We start from the raw sequence: 23,711 nt of genomic DNA on the forward strand, positions 1-23,711 counted from the left end.
TGGAGTGGATCTGGATTCCAGCGGGGTAAAGAAGGGCCCGACCTCGCCCAGGTGCTCCGGTGTTGCCTGGCAGAGGCAGTCAGCGGCCAGTAATTCAGTGCGAGAGCTCAGAGACGGGTTCTCCTCCGGGATCGGGGCATCCAAAGGGAACGGGAGGCTACCCAGCATCGGCGAACCCCTTAGTGCAGCCGAGGAGCGTCGGGAATCCAGGCTATAGAGGGATTCGGCATCTGAGAGACTCTCCATGACGGCCAGTGGTGCTTTGCGGTCCCTCAGCTCCACTGCCAGGCGCTCCCGTGCTCCACGGAGCACTACAGGCACTGGGGGAGGAGGGCACTCAGAGAAACCATCCAGAGATATTTCAGACTGGGCACATGAACTAGAGGAGAGGAAAAGAACGGGTTGGAGAGTAGCGACAGGGAAAGGAGGGGAGAGGGGATCCAAAACACAGACAAGAAAAATGGGTCAAAACAACTTACGGAGGTTTAAAGCAGGGAAAAATGGGAACGTGTTAGTATTTAAAACATATCTAGATTCTACAGACTGAGTGAACACTAGTGAAACATTACATAGATGGAAGAAAGAACAGAGAACAGGAAAGACTGGGAGGCCAGGAGTGTAGCCTGGTGCATATATGCTCTTGTATTAGCATCTAATACAGGAGACATAACATCATAGTTCAACCATCACTACCAGGAGTTCACACTGACTTTGGACAGGGGCTAAACCAGAGAGGGCGAGGTGGGAACTGAATACTACCATACGTTGCAACTGCTCTGTGGTCAGACAGCGTGCATGCGTGCATGAGAGAAGGGAGCACATTATGCAAGATTAGTATTAGCATGCTTTGCTTACCGTAACAATGGTTTTTGTCTTGTTTTTTAAACCAAACGAACAGACAGAAATGATAATTTTGAGAAAACAATAAAGTAGCAGTTAGTAGCAGTAGTATTGTTTAGTACTGGCTAGATTATCAAAATTAGACATGTCCCCATGATTACCCGTACAGCTTAGGAGGAGGTTTGCTCCATTATATTCTAAGTTAGAGGGGAAACTGAATATACAGAGGATCAAACAAACTGTTTCATATATTCTTTTAGGCTCCAACACACCCACAGTGGTGCCTGCTGTACTAACCGAACACTACTGTTCCTGCGGTGGTGGGTTGTAGGCGTCGGCTGCTGAGAAGTTGTTGATGTATCCATGAACATGTTCTCTGGGTTCAAGTCCACTTCTGTGGGGCTCACCATGATCTTAGCTGCTGACAGCAAAGCTGTTTTCCCTTTGTTGTAGTTCTCCAGCACCTGTCACAAGCACAAAGGTATACACAGACACGTGACTTGACGGATAAAGGTATGATGAGCGTAGGAGAGCAGGGAGGATGTGCGCTGAGGCTGGGAATGAACATGAGTGGAAGAGTAATTGCACACAGGAAGATACACAAGTTTAGCTCAAACCAGAAAAAACTTTTCACCCAAAGTTAAATTTCTATTGCTGCTGCACCAAAGCAACAGACAAACTTGCTTATTTTGCAGAACAAACAAACAAATAAACCCAATGACTTATTTCATTTTAATATTTTTCCTTGTCTATTCTCAAAAAGTGGACACACAGGCATTTTTTACTGATTTGCATCAGAAATGCTACAAAATAGAGGATTTAGATAAGTCAATAGATCGACGTATAATCCACTGGACAAATAGTTTTAGAATGCACTAACACACATCAGTTTTCATCCATTGACACTTGTCATTTATCTGGTAAATGAACAAGAACTGCAAGATCGAGAATGTCTAGTTACATATGTGGATCACCCTTAGTGAGAATGTAATTGTTTTCAATGATACCACTCCATCTATATTTAACTACAGATATGATTACATCTATTATTATGCTGTTAGAAAGCTCAGTGTAGTTCAGATGAATGTAAGTGCAGTCTAAAGGTGAGCTTACACCTACTCCAACTGACATTAAACACCCACAATGCAGTCATGATGCCTGAGCGAGAACTACGCAAGACCTACAAACCATAAGACAAGTGTATATGTGAACGTTCAAGAAAACTCTTTTAACAGTGTTGTGTTAATGGTTAAAAATGTGAGAAGAACTAACACCGACGGCAAATCACATCAACACACAGTGACATATATTTAGTTAACTTTAATGAGTTAAAACACTTGGTGGAAGGACATTTGGTGTAAAAACAACTGGAACAGTACGAGGACAAAAAAACACATAAAACAACATTTAATACATGTAAGGAACATAAAATGGTAAAACTAAATGAATGTAAACAAAGTTAAAATGGTAATTAAATAAACGTGTTAAATCTGTTTGGGTCATGCAGATGGTTATGGCTCACAACTGAAAACATGATAGTGTTACATGGGTGAATGTGACCATTGTTACATGAGGAGAAGATTGCTGCAGTTGATAAACTACAGCAAATATCTGGCACCAACAATACCCGACATATTGTCTGCAGATGTAGACACAACAACCAAATGATCAGAATAAAAATCCAAACAAAATGAAGCATGACACTGCTAACTCTGTGCCCATGGAGGGAGACTTGTACTTGCAGCTTATACTTGGAATTCTACATTATGCAATACTGTACTGCAGTCCCTACGGCCACAGATTCATATGACATTTATAATTTATGACACGTTATGACAAAGCATTATGAAATGCACAGTAGAGAACATAAAAAATATAATTCCAGTTTTCAGAATTTTACTAATGAAAGTTTTTCATGGTACCAAGTCCATTATAAGGGGAAATTAGAAATTTGTCACTCAGTGAGCAGCAATTTTACAGCAGAGTAGTGGAGCTGAGCAGAGTTCTCCATATTTATTACACATTTGTTCCCCCATGTTACTCCATCTGCTGCTGCTGAGTAATTGACAATTTCTTGAAGGGATTACGACTGAGGAAAAGCTGAATATGTGCTTTCAAACAGCAAAAAGGGAAAAGAAATCTAGAGAGAAGAGCTGCAGCTACTGAAAAAACCCAGCCAAGAAGAAAGAAAGAGCAGTTAATGTGGAAGAAATTAGGTTACCATGGAAACTTTGTGAATACAAAGAAAACCTGTTAGCTCGAGGAACAGGGTTAGCAAGTTCATGCCACAACACTTGACCAAATGTACCATAGCTGTGAGAGGAACGGAAAAGAATGAAGGGCTGAATTAAGAGAAGCTGGATGTTGAATGTCATTAAGGAGAGAAAATAGTGCAGGTGGGTTTGGAGTCATCATGCAGGGCTGTAAAAGGCTATTTTTAAACCTCCTGACTCTGAGGTTTAAAGAGATTACAAAGTTTTGTACTGCGATATACACCATTAACCTGTGATGTCTTCCAGGAGCTATTTAGTCATAAAATCCACCACCTCCTCCTGCCGTTTTGTACACACATCTATCATCTGAATTTGCTTTCTCCCCCCTTCTCCTGCTTTTCCTGGAACATCCTGATGGCTTCCAGTGAACTCGTCTGGACTTGTTGCATCTAGCCACTGGCTAATGTGTGTAAGAGGAAAGAGCAATAATGCTAGTAGGAAGTGTTAATGGCAAGGGAGAGTGATTTTTCACTTTTCTCAGCTGCTATAACCTTTTGTGGATTCTTTCAATGGAGGAAGTGGCAGGCTCTCTCCACCTCCTCCATACTGACTTGAGACCAGTCTTCTAAGGTCCTTCTCTGAGGACTGAGAACTGTTTCTCCTTTTGAATTTCACGGGCATGAATCCAGCCCTCACTTCTCAATAAAGGAGAAGTCTAATACTGCGTGTCATTAGGTTTATGCAAGAGAATCAGAAGGACTGTTTGGCACTTGTAAACTACAGAGCTCATCTTTTTGCATCGAGCTATGTGGTAGTGCTATCTTGAGAGGATAATTTTCTATCAGAGCTCAGACTCATCAGACAGGATTTCAGAAAGAGAAGGAACGATCACATCCACACGAGGGTGAGAGCTGGGTGGGTCTGACGGCGGTGGAATGCATGAATCATCTTCAGGTGAAAGAGCTCCCAAGTGAGTGTCAGAGGGACTATTAGAAAGTGGGGGAACAGACACCTAGCACAGCTGTGGGGCAGAAATACAGTCTGACAGAGGAAGAGGAGGAGGAAGAACAACAGACCCTGCATCTAAAAAAAAAAAAAGAGGGAAAAGCAATCAGAGATCAGAGATCAGTCAGAGGGACAGAGACAGGCTCAGTCTGTGAGGGAGGCAGTGGAAGACAGGTCTTTGTGGGTGGGAGAGGAAGAATCAGAGGGAAGAAGACCAGAGTCTAATTCAGTTTGTGAGGTTATCAACACAGTGGTACTGCAGGTAGGGTGATTGACTTCCAATTCCTCTGGTTCCTGCTCAGACAGGGGAGAAAATCGTTCCAGTACCTGCAGAAACACCAGAGGTATCACACTACAGACTAGACACAGCAGACGTAAACACACACACTGTACCGCAGAGAGGAACAAACTTTAACTCTGCTGTCACAAGAAAGTGCAAAGTCCCCAAAGTGGATCCATCACATGCAAACATACACATTAATACCCTGTTATCAAAACAGATGTTGCTCTTGAAGAATACGCTCATAAAGACGAGAGAAGAACCATAAAACCGACCAGATGTGTGAACAGCTCCCATGCTTTGAGACTGGAGCAATGTGGAGAAAACAAAAAGTGTGTTAAAGTTATCGGTTAATGGTGAATCACATGCAACAAAAAGAATTCTTAACCGAACCTTTAAGGGGAATACCACTGAATTTAAAAACTTTTAATAGTTTTTTTTTTTTATAGATGGAACTTCTCTCCAGAAAAAATATATTACAACTGAAATTCAACTAAAATTTAGCTTTAATTAAAAGTGTGTTTCAATGCCACACATGTCAGTTTTAAACAGTGGTATCCCCCTTTATGAACAATATAAATATCTGTGAATGCATCCGAATTTTTATAATTAGAGACAATTCAAACACTCACATACTGATCATCCACCAATTCAGTCACCCAGTCTTGTCCCAGTCACCCAGGGACAAGATTTAAAAGCCACTTCACCACCATTTCAAACACCCCCCGCCACAATCCATCTGCATGCACTCAGATAAAACAGACCTTGTTGAGACCCTCCATCACCATGTAGGGCATGTGCTCATTAAGCATGGCGGATGATATGATGACCTCATCGAAGGCTTTGTTGTCTCCCCACAGAGCTGAGTAGGTTGGCTCCTCCTGGCCACAGCTACAGAGAAGTGGAGAAAGACAGAGACAGTCTGTCAGTCACAGTGGAGAGGAAATGAACACACAGTATCTGCATGATTTTATTACACTGCACTGCTGCTACATGATTGGTTGACTGGATAATTGCATGAACAAGCAGGTGTACAAGACGGGAGGGTTACAAAATAAAGTACAATATGATATTGGACAGCGCAGCAGAGAGTGCAAACAGAGGAACAGAGGAGTGCCGCGTGACACACTGTAAACCCACACTATTGCAAATATGCTGTGTACACTTTTTCCCACAGAGCTGCCAGTTCTTCTTTGTCACAGGTGTGAAAAAGATATAGGATTTGCTTTGAGGTAACTACATCCACACATCAGTTATACAACTATATGATTACATGTAGAGTGGAAGTGTAGGGTAAAAATGTATGTTTTGTACAACAAGACAAAGCTTTAACACCACTTAACCAATGACTAATCTCACTTCTGGAATCTGCAGCAAACCATACAAAAAGAAAAAAAAAAAAACATTTGGGGATTTAATTGCTTAATTCTACCCCACAGCTTCCAAATCAATTTTCTCACCATGTCTCTGGAGGATGGTTGTGCACCACATGGATGATTCTGCCAGGAGGGTAGAGGGGGGTGGATGCTGAAAGGGCAATGCTGAGGTCACTGGGGTGGAGCCACAGGCGACTGCTGGGGGGTGCTGCTGGCTGAGACTGAGGATCATCATCCTCCAGTGGAAGCTCTGATTTCGGGATGCATTTGGTGCCTCCCGCAATGATCCTCCACTGTTGCAGAGAAAAAAATCATTACGTAATGTAACACATGTGAATCTAAATTTGTCTTCTGTATAATGTAAGTTTTTCTGCAACAGCAAGGGGTTTATCTAAATCATACTTTAATTACAGCAAAGACAACTGCAGTGTTGCAGTGAGAAGGCAAATATGTTGTGAATGTGATAACAATTAACCATTTATTAGTATCTGTACAGTAGATATTCCTTTTTTGGGGGGCGACACGGTGGTGCAGTGGTTAGCACTGCCACCTCACAGCAAGAAGGTTCCAGGTCTGAGCCTGTGGGTTCTCTCCAGGTACTCCAGCTTCCTCCCACAATCCAAAGACATGCAGGTTAGGTTAACTGGTGACTCTAAATTGCAATGTACTGGTCATCTGTCCAGGGTGTACCCCACTTCTCGGCCAATATCAGCTGAGATAAGCTCCAGCCTGAGACTCTTAACGGATAAGTATAGATAATCAAAGAATGAAAGAATATTCCTTTTTTGTCCATTTTTATGGCACGCTTCCATATTATTACGAGTCAACACAGCTTGTTCTTGGCAACAGTCTTTTATCTTTCTTTTTGATGCTTTTCTTCTGCAGGCATCTGACCGACATCTTCTACAGGATCAAGAGTTCAAGTCACCTTTGGCTTGTTACTTTTCTGTAAGACTTCCAGAAGGTGGCGACGCAAACCCTCCAGTTGAGAAAGGCCAAGCCTGAGAGAGAAAAGAGGCAGATATGTGTATTACACTGCAGCAAAGTGAAGTTAATGACAGAACACTGGATATAGCAGAACAGATACCTTGGTACCAGGTCTTTTCCTAATACCACAGATGTTACAAACTCTTTGGAGTACTCCATGGCATCCTCACTGGGTAAACAAAAGAAAGAAATCATCAGTTTTTTATGTGAACATGAAATAACCATATGAACCAGAAAGGTCCCAAATGTGAGAGCATTATACACAGGAAATGATGGACATAAAATGAGAATGACAAAGTTTTTAAAACAAAACCAGAATCTACAGAGAAACAGAAACCCTGCCGCTGCAGAATAAGTGGACCCTCCCTTTTTATTTGCATATCTGTCACATTAACATTAACAGGTGCAAACAACAGCAACTCTATTACCACATTTGATTTGCGTGAGAACGGAAAAACAAAAAACAGGCGACAGGTATGATGTCATAGACTTTGAAAAGGAAGGAGCTTATAAAATGGTGTTTCTGCTTTTTGGATTTCAGTAGAAACAAAATGTGGGGAAGACTGCCTGGTTTGATTAATCGAGGTCACAACTGTACACAAGTAGAGTACTGTAAACAAGATGCAAAGGACCCATCATGCAGTGTGATGTTCATATGGCTCTCAGCGGGTTTAATACCAGTAGATTGAAGTTTTGACTATGACTTATCAGAGCATACCATGTTCAAACATTGTAGCTAGTGTGTGCCCATAAGAGGATGATTTTCAGTAGACGGTGAATCCTCCTACCCAGGAATTGTAGGGACATTCAGAAGAAAGGATGTTATTTGTCAACACCTTTGGGATAAACCTGACTATAGTATTAGTAGAAAGGATTCACCTTTAGTATGTATGTACTATGCAGATCAAGATGGCCAATAAATTAGAGGAAAACCTGCTTTAAGTGGTGCTACAGGAGTTTCCAGAATAGCTTCAGGGCTCCTTGGCATCGATTCTACAATCTCTGAACTCTACTGGAAGGATGAAACGCTGCTCTTTTAAAAGATATTCCCTCACTTGGTGTTTGATGATGGTGGTGGAGAGCACTGTGCAACACACCAACCCAAAATCTCCCACAGGTGTTGAGTAGTTGAGATCTAGTGACTGTGATATGATCCAAGTAATTTGTGTCCTGTATGGAAGCATCTGCATGTGTTATATTTCTCTTCATTTGCTTTGTTTCTTTCACTGTCACCTGTGTTTCCTCTGATCAAAGCCTCAGAAATTACCTTGTATTGACTTCAATGAGTTACCAAAAGTGCACTGCAGCATTTTGTAATCTCTTGGTACAGACTCTCTGTCAGCATGATTTGCATAGCAAACACAGTTAACACTGCAGCCAGCTGTACGGCAGAGCGTTGAGTGTAGACAGAAAAAATGCTAATGAACTCTGAACCACTGGACCATAAATAAACTATTCTGTTAAGAGGAAAAAAAAGACAAATGAAAGTGCAAACTACAGCTTGTGGGTACATGCCCGAATCAACTTTTTCAGATCCCTTATATTTTAAAACATTGTGTTTTTCTTAAACAATAAATACATTTTCCAAATTCATCTCCTCTTCACATTTAAGGATTCTCCTTTCAGAATTGGTTAAAAAAAAACTTTATGACCCTGCTCCCGACCTGGGAACAGATAAACATGTCTACAACAGATATTTTGGTGGCGACTTCAAGCCTCTGACTTCTCATCTGTAAATTCAGCTTTTTAATGAGGTTAACAGATGAGGATAAAAATATTAAACCATATTACTGTACTATTTCCCTCGGTCAAATACAGGCAGAAGTGGCAATAACTCCACACCATATTGCTCATGCTGTCATGTTTAATCTCGGGTGTAAACACAGCAAGAACCATTTCTGATGAACCGGAAATTCACAGCTCTACTGAGCAAAAATATTTACATTAGATCTGGTATAACTCTGAGTTTTCCCACTGATGTGTACAGAACAGCAGCTACAGAGCCAAGTCTCAAGTCAACAGTGAGGACCAGGGTATAACTTGTAATAGCAGTATGGTAGGACACAATCAAACTTGGTTTAAACTCGTGTGTTATTTCTGAACATAAACATGGGATATATGCGTTGAAGTTGCAAATAGGCTTTTAATAACTTCCTGCACAATTTATGCAAACAGAATGAATGATTTCCCTTGTAGTAGTTGTTTGCATATTATGTACAACACACACACTGACTCACCTTAGAAGGCCACCAGGTGGGGAGTAAGAGTAGCAGTGAAGTGTAGGGTACTGAGGTCTCAGCAGGAAGGAGAGGATAGCAGCAGTGCCTGCACCAAGAGAATGCCCGACTATCACCAGCCCATAGTGCATGGTGCCCTTGTTCTGTGAGGGACAGCCAGAGTCATTACACTCATAACGGCACACTTTCAACTTCTACTACTACTTGTAGAACAATTATTTGTATACAGTGGATTTAAGGTTAGTGCATGGATAAAAAAAACTGAAGTGGTGTTAATACAAATTGACTACAAATTATAGAAAATGTTCTTTATACAGAATACTGAGTCATGTACCAAGTCTCTTCCAAAGGCTTGAGACAAGATCATTTCCTGCTCCAGTTTCTTCTTAATGTATTCTGCTGACAAAACCATCCCCTGAGAGTGGAAAGAAAGAAGTGGATTCAGTAGAAAAGGCGAGGGAGAAAGAAATATGGACAGGAAGTCTGTGTCATTAATCTCTTTTTAAAATATCCATAGTCATTATTCTACTATTAACAACTGAGATGGCCCTTAGAGTCTGGGATGCCTTTACTTGTTGAAACTGCATGATAAGAAACAAGAACAGAGAAACCTAAAGAGGGAAAATCTCAGAGGAGACTTTACAGTGGAGTATATGTACTGTAGGTGACTGGTTTAAAACACTAATCTCTCACCTTGTGGCCAAGCCAGGTCCCATGCTGCTCCTCCACAGGCAAACGTTCAGAATCCCCCGTCAGATCAGTCAGGGCGTCCTGAAACACACAACATGAACAAATCAAAAATCTACAAAAGACAGTGAAGGAGAGAACACAGGAGTAAGTACAGAGATCAGAAACAAGAATTAAAAATCCATCTCTATTGCAAAGTTGATCATAGAGATATAAGACTATGAAATAATGGCATGTGCTCATGTAGACTTCATACTTTTGTCTCACTTTAACTTTACATTGAAGAGATCATGGTTAACAAATTATTTAGGCAGTGATCAAACTGGACACCTGGGAGATGAGGCACAACACAAAGCTTTTTTCTTTTTAAAACAAGAAAGGCAAAGTTTTCCTTTGATGCTACAGTGGTACCTTATGGGTAGAGAGCCACAGCCTTTGAAAAGGAGTTTGTTATATTAATTATACATGCTCTGAGTGCCTGAGTCCATGGCCATTAGAGGGCTTTCAAGGAATCCAGGCTCGTAGCCACCAGAGAGCCACCAGCCATGAGGCCAGGTGATCAGTGTGCACCGTGGGGTCGTCTTATACAACCACAGAAAAGGCTCCTGGTGTGAGGTCTGTGGGCGTGACCTCACCCACCTCTTTTTCTTTACCAACAGTGATACTAAAGTTATAGCATATGCGCTAGAAGAAGCTCGATATTGCCTCGTTAAACCAGATGAGGCTCTTACGCACACGCTCGAGTCTCACTCAGGCTGTCTGAGGTACCACCAGACTCCCCTAAAAACTGCAGCACACACGCTTGGTGGTTTATTCAGCCCATCACTGCACATTCACAGGAAGATATGGTCTGAAAGAGGTGATATAACCCTGCTGGTTATTGCCTGTCAATCCTAGGTTTCCTTAAGCAGGCTCTAACTCAGTGTTAGAATACAGAAACCAGTCTGATACTGAGGTCAAAGGGCATCAGTCAACCTTTTCTAGGTTGAATATTCTTGCCTGGACGAGGTATCGGCTAGGAACCACAATAATATTCACCTTGCAAATGCTTCTTTAATCTTAATACTGCATGTTTTTGCCTATGTTTTCAGGCCACGATTAATCTCTAAGCTGTTGGTTCAAACACTACTGGAATACTTACGTAAAAAAAAGATTACATACTGAAAAGCGGACAGTCACGTTTCTGCTCTGTATGACAGGTGTAGGTGTTTGAGAGCACCGCATTAAACTGTGAGAACTTCACCTGCTCTGTACGTGCTGGTGCTGTGAGGCACTGAAGAGAGCAGGGTCAGTTAACATTTAGTCGAAGAGATGTTACCATAAAAACAAGGCAAGACAGCTGAGAGTCACCTTTGGCGATAGCGTTCCTCTGATACTGATGACAACCTTCTTTTTTGCATGATCCACTGCCACAAAAAACGGAGTCTCGTAAACCTGTGTGGTAGATGCAGAGCAGACAGTAAAAGCTGGTTATAAAGGGAGGAGAACATGTGAGTGGGGGAAATGAAGAGTGAACAAATGCTTCATAGTTTCATTTGCAGCCCAGCAAACTGAGTACTTCTAAAGTCTTTGTCATCACACCTTTCTCTGCTTGGCACAGTCCACAGTCACATAAGTCACTCTGTGAGAGGAATTTATAGATGGAAACTCAGCGTTGGCTAACCTCACTGAGAAGTACTCTGCTTTACAAATCATCAACAATGTGTGGCTCAAGTGCTGGTGTGAGTGCTATGGAAACACTACATAAAAATAGAATTATTAAATGTAATATTCTATATAACTGGGAGACTGTTTTAACAACTAAATTTTGTAGAGACTGTTTAATATTGTTTCATGATATGGACTTATTTTAATACGAGTATTTCAAGGGACACGTTTAGATGGGAGAGTGATTGGAGATATTCATGATTGGAGAGAAGTTATGTTAAGTTTTAAAACTCTTTAAAAGTTACTGGAAAATTCCTTTTGTTTTATTTTTTCATCATTAATATTGTCATTTGACTGTGGCCATCATTTAAATCATATGTCGAGAACAGAAATGCAGCCCTGAGGTCACCAGAAAGGACGCTCTCCCTTCCTCTGCTGCACCTTAAGATTCTGTCCGTGATGATCACAAACAGAGTCTGCGACAAAGCGCAGCCTTGGTGGAGTCCAACACCTACTGAGAACACACTTGACTTACTGCCGAGGATGTGGACGCAGCTCTCACTCGGCTCTCCATATCTCAGCAACTAAACTGGTGAGTGAAGTGTTATCAAAACAGATACAAATGATGGCCAAAACTACAAAATAAAGCCACTACAGGATCAGACTAGCTCCCAGTTTGTGGATGTGCCACACTGCACACCAGCCCTGTGTTAAAGGATGTTGTTTGACAAGAGTACGGTTTAGTTTGCAAGCATAACATTGTACCCAGGGCTCTAGGACTCTATGTGCAGAACAGTCTAAAAAGGACATACCATAATTTGCCTCAACAGTTTGCACAAAGTGACACATATTAACAAAAAAAGATAAACGACTGAACGTTTGCCTGATGTTGCTAAACTGCTCCACAACATCCATCCTTTGTTTTATTCAGGAAGTAAAGCCCTAACACCTCTAAATGCTCGTTAGCTGGTTGGAAGATTACTCACAGCATCGTGCCAGGAAGTGTAGACAATGTGAACCTGCTTGAGGTCCTGATCCAGGAAGTGTCTACGTATGGCCAGGACATTACAGCCGCAACAGTTATCCTCTTCCACTGTCACCGACTGAGATAACCGAGAGCCAGACACCGATGTACATCTGAGGTGAAACAGGAAGATGAGAAGACATTTAAAAGACACACCAAAAAACACATAAATGGCAGTTTTCTGTTTTGTGAAACAGTAGGTGGAAAACACATGAGAGATATACAGTGAACATGTAGGATTACAGAGACATGATCTAGTATCCCAGTGCAGGCAATGTGGATGAGAGTATGTGATTAATTCAACATTGCTTGTGTCAGTGAGTGGGTCTAAATAGAGTGGTATTGTCTCAGTGGATTACCACTTGGCAAGTGTTGACGCATGTGAAATTTGATCCGCACTGGAGAGGCTCAAGAGACACATAAGCCAAATAGATCAAAACCGTGCGGGTGTGTGTGTGTGTGTGTGTGTGTGAGTGCTTACGGGCAGGAGCTGGCGAGGTGGCACAGCCCACAGGCAGGCTTCCTCATCAGGTACATGGGCCAACCATATGCAGCCAGGGCAAAGAGCATATAATAACAAACATCCTTGTACATGCTCATCTCAGCCTGGGAGAGGAAAAGGCAGAGAGACGGAAACAAACGCACACATTCAGAACTCTGGGAGGCTCCAAACATTATTTCATCTGGATACAAACAAGTTTGTGCACACACACCAAAAACAGCTTGTGTAAAAAGGTTTCTCGTCAGACTAATTGTTAAATCTTTGTGAAACCTGTGTTAGCTACAGCACAAGCGAGCTCTTAAGAAAGAGTTAAATACATGATGAATTTTTGTGATCCAGTATTTCATTGGACCTGGATTCTAAACCTTTTAACTGTCACAAGTTTCCACTGTGGTTCAACACATGATATAAACACAAGTCAAGCTCACCGAGTTCTTAAGGTCCAGGTATCTAGTGTTACGAGTTACAGGCATTCCAGATAAGAAGGCTAAAATGTCATTGTTGGCCTTAGGAGGAGACACAGAAAAGGAAGGTTATTTTCATCACAGCACATGTGTACACAAGTACAAAAATACAGACATTAACATATTTTACAGACAGGTGATACCTGGTCCAGGATAGCAGATCTCTTAGACCTCTGTCTCTGGCGGAGAAGTACCAGGCCAGCAATAATATCACTAGGCACAATGTCCAGGTCTCTGAAGAACTCTGCAAAAAGGCTGGCCACTTCTGAATATGCATCCTGGACAGGAAAGCAGCAGATATCAGGACGTGTTGGAAAAGCAGAGTAATACAAAAAGAGGACTGAGCTGCTGCTGTGCTTTGTTCTGAGTAATAGTCCATAAAATAAATATAGTTTTTGTAGACTTATAAACAATTGCTTTAGCACACAGCTGAGGCAACTTTGGTTTTGCGAATCCACAAGCAATGTTCTTTGCTAAAAAGATGCTACTTGTAGATCACTGCATATACACATCACCACACCTCCAGTGACCCACATATTACAACTGCCTGGGTGTTTAAGATGTCTAGTGCAAGTCTTGCTCAACTATGTTTTTATTTATTTTACTTTCTGGACTTCTGTTCTGCTGTCTACTCTCATGACTGTAAGTCACAAAACTCTGTATGGCTGCAGTTGTGCTTAACGTTTCGGCGGACAGCTTGTAAATTGATTTAAAAAATATATATATAATAATTTTACAGTCATATTTTATATGAAATGCTTAACGTCACTGGTAAGTAGTTAAGCAATAAGCTTTATGTCACAGTCTTGATTAATCCTGCCAGGGCTTATTTTAATAGCATATTTCTGGTCTCTTTCCTTTCTGTTTTGCTTTAACCACAGACAGGAAACGGGTAAGTGTGTGTTGTGACTCACTGATTGTGTATCCTGGGCTCTGGTGCAGCACATGAAGAACTTAAGTCTCCTGCTCCAGCTGCTGGCCTGGCCTTCCTCTAGCCTGTGTCTAATGGAGAGAAAGAGTAAAACAAATACATAGTCAAGACTGAATCGGTGGGAAAAACAGGTGGGATGTGCATGTCTGGATGTTGTGTTTTAACTGACTTTTATTTCAAGAGGAGTCAGTGGTGGAGAGTCTGAGGGCCCGTTAATACCTGAGTGTGTATGTTGTGAGGTTGCGCTGACGCCGACGAGTGGCTTTCAGTTTGACAAAGGTCCGACCCGTAGGATCAAAGGTGCACATGAGGGTAATGCAAACGCTGAATATCACGAGCCAGTTGCATGCAACGATTCCTGCAGAGAATTATTAAAACATAATTCACAGTCAAGAGTAAGAAGTCACTTTTAACTTTAAATATCTATTTCCATTCCCCCTTCTACCCGCTGACTCACCCAAAGCCAGGTTTTTGGCAGTGACATCTGAGCATGGCTGGTAATACTGGACAAGCCAGGCAATTCCCACCACGGCGTATACGAGCTCGACCAACAGAATAGCTGGAGAGAGACGGAGGGAGCGAGTGAGGAGAATAATGATCAGTATCCGTCCAGTCAATATAGGCCATGTTCAAATCTTTACTTGAAACACAACTAATCCTCACAGTCACCTACTACAATCCTAACAAGCATCAAGAGGTGATCCTGTGTAAAAGAGCCTCATATTTTAAAAAAAGTGTGTGTGCTTGCATGTCTTACCTAACCGTATATAGAGGACATACTGCACAGCTTCCCTGGGCTGTGTGTACAAAATGCTGCCTCTCATGCTCAACCACATGATGGCGCTCTCACAGATAAGGCAGCTGACCAGGATGCCCAGGTACCCTCGGCCATGGTCCACCAGCGTTACAGAGCAGGACTGGTCTGAGCCATAAGGGAGGCCGAACAGAACCACAGACAGAACCACTAACCTGAGAATGACAGACAAAGGGTGAGGAAGCAAGAATCAACATAAAGAAGTCTATCTTCCTACAGGGGGACACTGAGAAATCAGGAATTAAATACATAGGTTAAAAAATCAATACAGTGAAAGAAACTGTCTTACCAGGTGCAGTGCAATAAAAAAAGGAAGAGGGCGGGCAGCACTAGGTCATCACTGCCAACTGACCAGCGCCGCCGAAACATCACCATGCCAGGCATCACTGCCCTGTGGGAAAACCAAAGGGAGAGAGAAAACTTCAGGAACATATGACATCCTTTTCAACCTTATTTTTTTGTCTCATTTCTGCAAGGATGACCTGTATACTGAACATCATATTCTTACATGACAGGACTGCAAACAGATGGAAAGAAAAGGACAAACCAATGACGAACAAACGGGTGTCTCTGGACCAAACAACAGGTAAGATAAAGCTCGGCATCATTAGCATGACGTCGCAGTGACTCACTTTCTGTTTCTTACACTCTCTATATGCTACAACTGAGAGAGGGCTGTGTGGATTGTAACAGAAATAGACTTGCACAGAGGAGAAGAGTGAAAGATGATGGGAGAGATGAGGCTAAATGGGTGAAGGGATGCAGAGAAAATGCACCATTTAATGAAGAAAAGAAAGAGAAACCTCTCTGATATATGATGGTACCATGCTAGTTATGGCCATATGAAAAAGCTTTTTTTTCTTTTCACGTCACTCTGTCCATTCTTTTTGTTGAAAAAGCATTGAGTGTTTACTCAAGTTGCCTCTGGGCTAAACTGAAATTAACTGTAAAAGGCATGGTAGGAAGGAAATAGTAGGGAGAGAGGGAGCCACAGAGAGGCTGATGCAGGCCTTCTGGTGCTGATACAGGCTGATACAGCCTTTATGGTGTGCTGCTCCTGCATATTTGCTGAGAGCTAGACAACAGCTTTCTCAGTTCTGTCATAAAAGTATGCTGTCCATCATGCCAAAGCCATTATATATACACTGTACATAGAGTCCAGCCACAGGGTCATGATGAGCTTTGCAACAGATAAAGCAACACAACAAAATTTCAAGATTTCTTACTGGTCACTGTCCAGCACTCCCCTGCTTTTTAGTGTTGTTTCAGAACATTTTTTCACATTCTTGTAGTTATTGAAAAACTGGCAGCACCCTTCTTGATTCACTCCTAAATACCACAGTCATCACAGTTGTTAAAGTCTCACTCTGCATCGTGCCTGCATAAAATAGCACAAGAGATAGTTGCATCATTCACTGGTTAAAGGTAAACGTAGGATTGTACGAAGGAACTGTCAGGAGAGGATCAACGCTGCAGCAAATATGCAATGACATACATTTCCACAGTGCATTTAACTGTAGCTGCACATAATGCAAATCCAAATCTGACTAAACAACTGCAGAAAATAGCTGTCTGTGAAAATCACAATGTTATGTAAGGTACCCTTCTTACTACAGTGCAAACAGTAAAGAAGTGTGGACTAAGAGTTTCTTGAGTAACTTCATGACCTAGTAATGATGATGGATGCACAGATGAAAGACAGTCTCTGAGATAATTTGCTTTGAAGAGATAGCACATGTACCAACTCCTGAGAGGGTTTGCAAAGAAAAAGCATCTGCATTACTAATCATAAACACGTAGGGCAATGGCCAAGTGGAATGTAAACGATCTGACTCTGCATAGACCACAAGGATCTTCCCTTTTAAACGTCTACTTAAGACTTGCTTCTGACCACATCACTCAAATTATCCATACCAACAAGTATTAAATGTTTTCAGCATACTACCTCAGCACATTATCATGAATTGAGGCAGGGTCTTTCTTAGACAAAGAAGTGCAAGAGAGGACATTATCCATCCTAACTAATAACATATGACCAATAACCTGACAATATAAGCAAACCATTCTTGTGCAGAGAGTATACTGTTCTTGGTTTATACTTGAACAAAAATGCACCTAATTACCTCTGAAGGAAGAAAATAAGCAAAGAAAAAAAAACTCATTGAGGCATTTGTACTACCACCTACATAGTTCTCAATAGGGATGTGTAGTATTACAGAAAAACACTGGCATTTCCTCTGTGCAGATCTAGTGGAGAGGTGGCTTTTTTTTCTCTTTTTACAAACCTTTCTCTATTCTGTCACTACACACAAGAAACACTGGAGACCTTGTTGTCAGAATAGTTTCTCATGCACCCACAGTTCACTGGACTATTCACTTGTAATGAAATTTATTATTCACTATATTGGCAGTAACTGGCATTGACAAAATAAAAGTTGTAGACTACATACATATAACACATAATGTGTCAGATTTTTATATCCCCAATGTTTAGCCATGTGCCAGGTCCCTCCTTTATTCCCCAAGTGGGTGCCTATTGAGCCTAAACACCTGCACTGATTTGCATTATGTCTGAATACACATCAAAGGTTTCATTTTGTTTGGGACCAACATGAAACATGAAATATTTTCTTTTAGCAGGACTGTGACTCTGACTTTTCTCTGCCAGCTGCTATTTGGACTGAGTATGACCAACCATAATTATTTCAAATGTCTTAAATGTTAGATTGCTTAGTTCAGCTATTCCTGCTTTATATTACTGTGTGCAATATTTGTAGTATGCCAGACAGACATTGTTATCAATACCACAGTCATTTTTTGCTCTTTACCTGCATGAGACTAAGCTGGTTTAGGTTGGTCCTGCACCAGTTCAGACATTGAGTGCAAACATAAGTACATGTCATGTGCACGTGGTTTGGTTTATTCCAACTGACAAAGTATATTTTCTGTGGTAAAATTGTGACAAATGACCAAAGCTGTTCTAAACAGAAAATGCGACGCCTTTTTCTCATTTTACTGTGAATGTGCCATAACACAAGATTTATTGTTCTACCTTAACCAAAAACTGAGTTTAGGAAATGAAGGAGGAGGGCAAGAACAATTCAAGAAATTAGGGAGAAGTAGGGAATCACAGATGTGCTCCATGTTCCGGGTTTTATGACTTCAGAATTGGTCATAAAAGTGCTGCACTTCATGGTGCAGCCAATTATCAGCAACATGATTACTTTGCTACATCTGTAGTATGATTCTGGTTTCTCTAAAATATTATCACAAATCCTTAACAACATTAAATCAAAATCATTTTTGTACTGGTTCTGTTCTTCCACTAAACATTAAAGGCACCGTGTGTAGTTTTTTGACCACCAGTGGTGCAATGGAACGATGCGTTCATGAGTGGGTTTATGAGTTTCTCTGTTTTGTTTGTTCCCTTCCATTAGGAAGCCCAGGCATCCACATGAACACACACCCATTATCGCTAATAGTAACACTCTTCCACTGATGTAATCTGATCTGCTGATTGGCTGATATTTTTCTGAGGAAAAGGAAATTAATTGAACACGTATGTAAGTACCCAAGAACACGGAGAGTAACACTGAATGTAAACAGGTTATTTTTATATCTTACATAATAGAAGATAATCATTTTTATTAACATATTATCAAGCTCTTTGTTGTGTAGTAGTGAGCTGGGAAGTTAACATTGGGCTTTATATGCACACATCATGGGCCTGGATGGATCCTGTGACAAAATAACAGGTCCTCACCTAAAAGTGAATCATATTTAATAAGGAGACAGGACATGGCAATAATCAATCTCACTATTGTATTGAGAGAAAGAAATGACTGGTGGAACTAGTTCTGCTTAGTGAGTGACCTTAATCAAGCAGACACCCACTATTCACCTGGCTGTGAAATGCCCGTTACAGCAGCTTGAAAATTTACATTCAGCAGCAAAGAGGTCTGGTCGTGTCTTTTACCACCCTGGAAAATGTTAAGTGTCCACCTCCCAACAGCAGTCACAATTACACCCTCAACAACACAGACTGAAAGACAAACTATAGGTTCAAAACAGAGCAGTAAAGTCAAATCTACACACCCAACAGACTCAAGAGTTTTGTGAATCTAGTGTTCAGAAAAATTAAGGCTAGTATGTTTAATTCTAAGGCATCTCATGCATTCCATGTTCTCAAAACTTGACATGTACCATGTTCAGACAGCAGAGGAGTAAGGAGTGAATAATATGAAACTCCTGAATTTCTTTGAATAATAGCCTGTACAGATGTACTAACACTCCAAGAAACTGTGATTTCATGGAGTGGGCACAAATATTACAGGATAATTCATGCCAACTAACGACTAATTTCTTCAGTGTTTTAGAGACACAAAAACTGTTTTCACTGCAACTTAGCCCGAGCTGTGTTGGCAGGTGATTACAACGAGCTAACCGCTTCAAAGCAGAGGGGTCAAACTATGAGCAGTGGGGTGACAGCATGAAGGTTTTGCTTCCAATCAAAGCACAACAGCAGGTGGTTTCGCTGATTGGCACACCGTCAGCCAAAGAGGACAGACAACACAGTGAAATCAGCAGTCAGAGGAAAAAAAATCCTGTTTACTCTCAGTCTTCCACAGCAAATGGTGTGACACACCAATATGGAGCGTGTGCACTTGCTGTGAATATTCATAAAAAGGAGGCAATAAGAAGGAAAGGCAACAAATAATCCTAAAAGCCAAAGCTTCAGAGGAGACTGAGAACTGAAGGAGTACAGTATGAAAACTCCTACTACAGCCCAGTTCTTAGTATTTATCCTCCTGCGTGGTTCCTCTACTTTGAGGTAATACGAGAGAGCGAAGGAAACAAGGACGTGTGAATGGCTTCATGTGACTGAAGTCACCTCTCAGATACTTGTAAAACTCAATCTGGCCTGGAGTAACATTAAAGAGGACAGTGGAAGGAGGGAGGGAGGAGAGAGGGGAAATGAAATATGGGAACATCTGAACTCCCCCCAAATCTCATTTAGGCCAAAACAATCAGGCCAGTGAAATCAAGCAGATCTCTTAAATGCAGGAGCTGCGCACTAGACCGCCAGGGACACTGTTATCAGCACTCTCCTCCAGGCCTGTTGTTACGATATGGCTTAAACTCCCTGCAGAGACCTCAACAGTGGAAAAACATGGTGACATAATTAGAAATTAAATGGGATTAGAGAGTTACAGCATGACCTTGCTGTGGTGTAAATCTACTCTGTAAAGTTTGTTTGGAGTGAAAAGTCTGATTAGTTAGTGTCAGTTGCTTCCATCCATCTGAGCATCCATACAATTTCTAAAGTGCTTATCCTGCCACAGGAGACTGAAGCCTATCCCAGCATGCACCGGGTGATTCATGGTTTCCAAATTAGCTCCTTTTGTGTCACTGCAGACTGTCTGTCTTGTCTTGTTGCTGAAAGACCTATTCCAAGGCACTGCTGCCTAAACTAGATTTCTTTTACTTATTATTTTGACTGTTTGTTCCCTATTTATTCCTTTTATTGACATGTGATTCTATTTGGGCATGACTAGGAATGAAACCAATGTTTATTTAGGAGATAAATTGTTTGTTTTGTCCAGAGATATCCTTCTGCCTTGATATGACAGAAAAAACAGTAAATTCTCAAAGAATGTTTTGCATTTTTGCTTATTAAACCGATGACAACTGAATCAATCACACTTGTTGTGGATTTAATTTACGTCAATTGATTAATCAATTAATCGTTTCAGCATTTTGAAAGCTTTTAGACCAACATTATTTTTGGCACCATTATCATTATCAGTTGTCTGTGGAGCCTTGTAGTCATTACTAATCACTGCATTTTTAATTTTTATTCATGTAGCCTGCACAAATCATTTAACACAACTATCCGCAGACAAGGTATACTTAACCTGTATTCAGTTTGTATTGTCACTTCTCAGGCCACTGTCAGGAACAACAGTAACCACAGACTGTAGGGTCAATCAGTATCTGCGATTGATCACTCCCTAGGTTCTGGGGAGATCAATATGCTAAGAACAGTGAAAAATGTCCCTTTAAGTATCAGTGTGCTGCCCAAGTCCAGCTGAAAATGACTTGGGTAAGTAAAGCTGAGACTAGTGCTCAACATCAGAACTGTATTTCACTTCGATGTTGATGATAAGCATTTTGAATTCAACTTTACCTCACAGTAGAGAACACACCAGCCCAATAATCTTAGTACATGTAATCTATCAAGCTGCACAGTGAATTCAGCCTATTGCTCTTGTAATCAGTCCTGTATACAAGTAATCAGCACTGACCTCTGATGAGATCGGCTCTGCTAGCCTCATTTCATGGAAGGAGACTCCGGCCATCGGTACATGTCTCAACCCAGCATCCACACTAATAGCTGTTGTCTTCTCAAGGGCTTTCCCATCCATCACCCTGAGGATGTTAGCCTATTAGTGGTGCTGTTTGGCTTCGGTTGTAGACATTAGCAGATGCACTTAGACATTTTTCACCACAGTGAAATGCTAACAGCTCATACTCATTACATTACATTACATTCAGCTGTTTCACAAGGACCCGAGCCTTTATAACTGCTGAAAAAGAAAAAAATCACTAATAAAAAATATGCTGTTCAATTCAAGTTGATCCTGTGCTCAGCTACTGCTCGAGCAGAGATGACACAGAGGAGTTACAGTGTGGTTTCCAGAAAAATGCACACTGATTTTGATAAAGGAGGAGCAACATATCTGAGAAGAATATGCTCATCATTTCAAGAGATGTATCTAAAGTGTAAGAGGGATTCAGCAGCTCCAATCACACAGATACTCATAAAAAATCAGTTTAAGCTGTGGTGCAGTATACCTTATCTTCTACGAGTACTCAGAAAAGAGACCAATACACACAAAGGCTGAAAAATCCTATCCCAAAAAAAGGTTTACGGCATATTTTCTGTGCAATAACTAATTAGGTTTCAAAACATACACTTAGAAAATGTTTAGGCGTCGCTGGACACACCTGGACTACTGTAAATTATGCTAACATTCTCAAAATTTCTGAATGAGAACAGTCAACTTTTTTTTAGACACACATCGCTGACTAATTCAACTTTCACTGCATGCATAAACAAGAAGCCACAATTATCAGTAGCTCAAGCCACACCTGAACATTTCATCTTAATGTGATGAAACCCAAATCCAACGCCAATCCAATTGGTATGACAAGTACTTGACAAAAAAGAAGTTTTTATTATCAGGACTTGTCATGAAGCAGATTTAAACATACAGCATACATACACTAAAGTTTTGTTTAAATCTGGACAATCGGATGTTATATTTTAACTTCACAAGGCACAGTCTATCAATATACCATTGTTCTGACTACACTTACTATAGATCTCGGTCTGACAGCCTTTCCCGTCCTGGATGTAAATACTGTAAAGGGACATGTGCTAATGTAAAATCAATCACTTTAAACAGTCCTGGGAAGGACCTTTCAAATCAAATCGAACAAACTCTGATCAGTGAGAAACTACAATTAGATGTTAAAAAAACAGTTAAAGATTTTGCATGACAATTGTAATTTAAGGCATGATAACAACTGTGTTATTCCACTATTCAAACAGCCACAATTTCACTATTACTGTCAGTACTGACCGAAACTAACATATGCTTTTCTTGTATGATTTAAGGGACACCCTCCATGATGTTTCTTGATGATGATGCATAGTCAGGATAAAAGCATTTACAAAATTAATCTGTGACTGATGCTGAAGGAATAGTAGGTAAACTTCCTAATTTTGTTACTGAGGTGAAATTACAAACAAGTGTTTTATTTTCAAACCTCCTCAAGCAATAAAACATTCAGTTCCAGCACCTGAAGCTGGCACACACCACATACCCTGCTGAGTTTGTAATCTGAGATCAAAAGAACACCGAAAATGTCTAAAACCTGACCTTTAGGGCACCTCTACTACACACACAACTCCAGGCTGAGCTGCTGTCCCTGACTCTGCTGTGATGGAGCTTTCTGCATTACAGCATGAGTCATGCAAAGTCTTGACTCTCATCCTCAGCCAGTGACGCCGTCTGAATTCAAATGACATGTGTTTTGTGAAAAGACTGTGACATATTCCTGCATGTGAGCAATGCTTTTGTGCTCCACACAGCGTGCTACTGTGTGCCAGGCCCAGGCCCATACCCACGTGATGCGACAACAATGATGCAACAACAATGACAGGGCTCCCCATCCGTCACTATGGCTTTGTCTTTGACATGGACTTACTGAAACAAACAGGGGCACAGGCATGCAGCAGAACATCTTTTGAATTATCTAATGCATCTTATACGCGTCCTGTCACCTAGTAAAACTATTTTTACTTACGCTGAGCCTATAGGTGCTAAAACAAATCTCAATTCATTCAGTCAATACACACACATATTCATCATTGCTGATAAAAGGTAAAAGTTAACTCACCTGGTCTCAAAGCTCCACAGAGAACATACAACACTGTCAATGTCTCAATACATCGCTCCTGAGGTAGCTACAGATACTGGACCTGAATCTAAAATCTCAGTAAACTCAAGTCCCTGAGCTCAGCACTGTTGTATATTCCTTGTTTTACAGAGAGCAGGTTGATCTGGTATGACTAGCAGCAGGTGTTTTAGTAGGCTATCCTACTCTTCCAATCTCACTCACAGAGAGTCTACTGCAG

The 23,711-nt window shown here is 41.1% G+C and overlaps 1 protein-coding gene across 1 annotated transcript in view; it reads right to left on the reverse strand.

Moving 5' to 3' along the window:
- Positions 1-23,711, reverse strand: part of dagla (diacylglycerol lipase, alpha) — a 33,535-nt gene that overhangs the window by 3,249 nt on the left and 6,575 nt on the right. The window contains 19 exon segments of the mRNA XM_051073790.1: positions 1-379; positions 1,138-1,304; positions 5,103-5,229; positions 5,799-6,007; positions 6,643-6,715; positions 6,802-6,870; positions 8,939-9,081; positions 9,273-9,353; positions 9,632-9,709; positions 10,976-11,059; positions 12,259-12,409; positions 12,778-12,902; positions 13,227-13,304; positions 13,406-13,540; positions 14,177-14,264; positions 14,413-14,551; positions 14,651-14,752; positions 14,951-15,162; positions 15,297-15,398. Of these exon segments, the coding sequence (XP_050929747.1) occupies positions 1-379; positions 1,138-1,304; positions 5,103-5,229; positions 5,799-6,007; positions 6,643-6,715; positions 6,802-6,870; positions 8,939-9,081; positions 9,273-9,353; positions 9,632-9,709; positions 10,976-11,059; positions 12,259-12,409; positions 12,778-12,902; positions 13,227-13,304; positions 13,406-13,540; positions 14,177-14,264; positions 14,413-14,551; positions 14,651-14,752; positions 14,951-15,162; positions 15,297-15,391 (2,535 nt within the window). The 5' untranslated portion in view covers positions 15,392-15,398.

This window comes from Lates calcarifer, linkage group LG2 (genome assembly GCF_001640805.2).
Source record: "Lates calcarifer isolate ASB-BC8 linkage group LG2, TLL_Latcal_v3, whole genome shotgun sequence".
Lineage (NCBI taxonomy): Eukaryota > Metazoa > Chordata > Actinopteri > Centropomidae > Lates > Lates calcarifer.